The following is a 3,998-nucleotide window of genomic DNA, read 5'->3' as shown; positions in this document are numbered from 1 at the left end:
TCGGTGAACGAATAAAACAAACTTGTTTTTTGCGTGACGTTTCGGCCTAATCACATTTCGGCCATCTTCAGACGCCTAAAATTTTATTACAAAAAACACGAAATTAAAACATTAACATAACACAATTTTTCATTTAACATTTTTTCACCCCACAACTCACAATTTGATCGCCGCAGCTGATGCTACCTCCTATCCAGCTGGGAGATCACGTACCACTGTCTAGTAGGGTACTTTGCGGTTGTGGTGCGCGTCCTCTCTCGTTTCCTCTTCGTCGTCTATCGTTGTTCGTCACTTGTCGCAGCTTAAACACTAACGCATTGTAGTTCGTGTTGAACAATCCACACTCACGCTGGAGGTTCACTGTATTGGCTTCCCCTGCCAGCTTGATGTGGAATGTCTCCGCGACTACTCTGCTCTCCTGGTCGGCGATTCGTTCAATTATTTTCGTCTCGTCAAAATTAAACACATGGCCGTCACATAGCGTGTGGTGCGTTAGTCCAGTCCTGTTGTCTTTCCGTTTTACGTCATTTTTGTGCTCGTTGATCCGCGTGTCCAGTTTTCTCCCCGTCTGTCCGATGTACACCTTTCCATCCCCTGTTCCACAAGGTACCGAATACACCACATTTTTATGTTGTCCTGGTGGGATCGGGTCCTTGAGTTTAGCGAAAATCTCATTTTTCAATTTCGATTTTGCTTTCACCGCCAATGTTATGCCCTGTTCCTTGAGGATTTTTTGCAACTTTTCACTCAGGCATGGGACATATGGCGTGGGAATGTACTTCGTTTCGTCCACCTCCTTGTCGTTCTGCAGTCCGTTGTAGTGCTTGTGTACCCTCTGTTTCAAGACATTCTGAATGAACCAGTTAGGGTAATTGTTACACTTCAACATTTCCTTCACCGTACTGATGGCCGAAGGGCGGTGCTGTGCATCAGTCAACTTGATAGCCCTATCCACTAGGGCAATCGCAGTGTTGCGTTTGTGGGAGTACGGACTTTCCGAAATGAAATCCAGATACCGTCCCTTCGTCTGTTTTGGTAGCCACGTTTTCTCAAGGATTCCTTCTTTTCTCGTTACCATGATATCTAGAAACTTGATTTGCTCTTGTTCCTCTTTCTCCACAGTGAACTGCAGCCTATCATGGAAGTCATTGAAAATCTCCAAGATTCGATCAACGTGTTCCCTCCGTGCAACGCAAAAACAGTCATCCACATACCGCCTGTATATCACCATATCGAGTTGTTCTGCACTCACCCGCTGTATGCTCTCCTGTTCCAAACGCTCCATAACGATGTTCGCTATAACCGGAGACAGCGGTGATCCCATCGGTACTCCGAAGGTTTGTGTGTAGGTAACTCCTCGATAGTTGAAAAACGTAGAGTCTAAGACTAATCTTGTTGCATCCAAGAAGCTTCGCTTGTCAATCTTCGTATACCTTGCTACCTCGCTCCACCTTGCCTCGATACACTCCATCGCGTACTGCACCGGGACATTGGTATACAGCGATTTCACATCCAATGAAAACAGCATGTGCTCCTCGGGGATCTGCATTCCTGTTATCTGTTGTGCAAACTCAAAACTGTTTTTTACGTGGTGTTCTGTTTTTCCAACAACATTTTCCAGGACTCCTGCCAGATATTGGGCCATCTGGTAGGTGGCGGATCCGATCGTCGAAACTACTGGCCTCAACGGTCTGCCCTCCTTGTGCAACTTCGGAAGGCCATAGATTCTGGGAGGGTTACAGCTCGAAATTTTCATTTTCCGGTGTTCGCTCTTCTCTATGCATTTCTGATCCAACCATCCGTCAACCGTCGCATTTATCTTCCTCATAATCCTATTGGAAGGATCAGCTCGTAGTTTCCGGTATGTGTCTTCATCGTTGAGCAGTTCCATCATTTTAGCGTGATATTCTTCTGCTTCAATTATGACGGTCTTGTTGCCCTTATCTGCTTTTGTTATGAGCAGATTCGGGTTTTCCTCCAAGAAACGCCTGCTTGCTGCTATATCCTTCTCAATCCACTCCAACTTCCCGTGTCTGGGTTGTCGGACATAGTTGATATGATTCGTAATTGCCGACGCAACCTCCCCGCGAATCTCGTCAGCATTCTCCTTGAATCGAATCCCCTTTTCAATACCGGCTACTATTTCAACATACGGCATTTTTCTCTTATTCTGTACGTTGAAATTCGGACCCAGCGAAAGGGTTCGTTGTAAGAAGTCCGGGATTCGGGTGTCGGTCGTGTTTTCAACCCATTCTTCTTCGATGTTCATTTCGGCTATCTGCTGATTTTTCATCCTCTCTATCTTTCTCTCTCCTCTCCTTTTCGACTCTTCGTGTACGGAACGGCTCTTCTTCTCCACCATTTTCTTCACTGCAACTACATCTTCCCTCTCGAACGCTGTTTCGATCTTTCCGAAGAGGTGCGCTTTGTTCTTCTGCAACTCCGCGATTGATCTTTTCACATCGGCAACCATGACACTGAGGATTCGGATCTTCTGTTTGAACATCAGTTTATCCAATTCCTCCCTGGACCGGCCGCTACCGAGCTGGATGTGGATTTTGTAGTTGAGGCACTTCGGGATCACTTTACACCGTCTACAGTTGAGTAGGAATTTCATCCTGTTGTTGTCCTTGGCCAGGTTCGTTGCCGTTCTTTGGAATCTCCTCAGCAGCAATTCACCGTTAGGGCCATATTTATTCCGAATTGCTTGTACAGCACCCATTTTCCCTTCCTTGATCAAAACGACTTTACTTGATGGGTTTAATCACCGTTAACGAGTATATCTCTTTATTGTGAAAATTTCGAGCTGTAACCCTCCCAGAATCTATGGCCTTCCGAAGTTGCACAAGGAGGGCAGACCGTTGAGGCCAGTAGTTTCGACGATCGGATCCGCCACCTACCAGATGGCCCAATATCTGGCAGGAGTCCTGGAAAATGTTGTTGGAAAAACAGAACACCACGTAAAAAACAGTTTTGAGTTTGCACAACAGATAACAGGAATGCAGATCCCCGAGGAGCACATGCTGTTTTCATTGGATGTGAAATCGCTGTATACCAATGTCCCGGTGCAGTACGCGATGGAGTGTATCGAGGCAAGGTGGAGCGAGGTAGCAAGGTATACGAAGATTGACAAGCGAAGCTTCTTGGATGCAACAAGATTAGTCTTAGACTCTACGTTTTTCAACTATCGAGGAGTTACCTACACACAAACCTTCGGAGTACCGATGGGATCACCGCTGTCTCCGGTTATAGCGAACATCGTTATGGAGCGTTTGGAACAGGAGAGCATACAGCGGGTGAGTGCAGAACAACTCGATATGGTGATATACAGGCGGTATGTGGATGACTGTTTTTGCGTTGCACGGAGGGAACACGTTGATCGAATCTTGGAGATTTTCAATGACTTCCATGATAGGCTGCAGTTCACTGTGGAGAAAGAGGAACAAGAGCAAATCAAGTTTCTAGATATCATGGTAACGAGAAAAGAAGGAATCCTTGAGAAAACGTGGCTACCAAAACAGACGAAGGGACGGTATCTGAATTTCATTTCGGAAAGTCCGAACTCCCACAAACGCAACACTGCGATTGCCCTAGTGGATAGGGCTATCAAGTTGACTGATGCACAGCACCGCCCTTCGGCCATCAGTACGGTGAAGGAAATGTTGAAGTGTAACAATTACCCTAACTGGTTCATTCAGAATGTCTTGAAACAGAGGGTACACAAGCACTACAACGGACTGCAGAACGACAAGGAGGTGGACGAAACGAAGTACATTCCCACGCCATATGTCCCATGCCTGAGTGAAAAGTTGCAAAAAATCCTCAAGGAACAGGGCATAACATTGGCGGTGAAAGCAAAATCGAAATTGAAAAATGAGATTTTCGCTAAACTCAAGGACCCGATCCCACCAGGACAACATAAAAATGTGGTGTATTCGGTACCTTGTGGAACAGGGGATGGAAAGGTGTACATCGGACAGACGGGGAGAAAACTGGAC

At 46.1% G+C, this 3,998-nt stretch overlaps 2 protein-coding genes across 2 annotated transcripts in view; one reads left to right on the top strand and one right to left on the bottom strand.

Annotated features, from left to right (window-relative positions):
• Positions 1-205: 205 nt before the first annotated feature.
• Positions 206-2,722, bottom strand: LOC134286989 (uncharacterized). The gene has a single exon (XM_062848706.1). It carries the CDS (start codon positions 2,720-2,722, stop codon positions 206-208), a length of 2,517 nt encoding a protein of 838 aa, XP_062704690.1.
• A 277-nt stretch (positions 2,723-2,999) lies between these two features.
• The window catches only part of LOC134286988 (uncharacterized), a 5,344-nt gene continuing 4,345 nt past the window's right edge, over positions 3,000-3,998 (top strand). Inside the window, exon 1 of the mRNA XM_062848705.1 lies at positions 3,000-3,938. Coding sequence (XP_062704689.1) covers positions 3,000-3,938 — 939 coding nt within the window. The remainder of the gene's footprint in view (positions 3,939-3,998) is intronic.

Source organism: Aedes albopictus, chromosome 2 (genome assembly GCF_035046485.1).
Source record: "Aedes albopictus strain Foshan chromosome 2, AalbF5, whole genome shotgun sequence".
NCBI classification, from domain to species: domain Eukaryota; kingdom Metazoa; phylum Arthropoda; class Insecta; order Diptera; family Culicidae; genus Aedes; species Aedes albopictus.
Note: the sequence above shows the minus strand (reverse complement) of the source record. Positions and strands in the feature narration are given on the sequence as shown.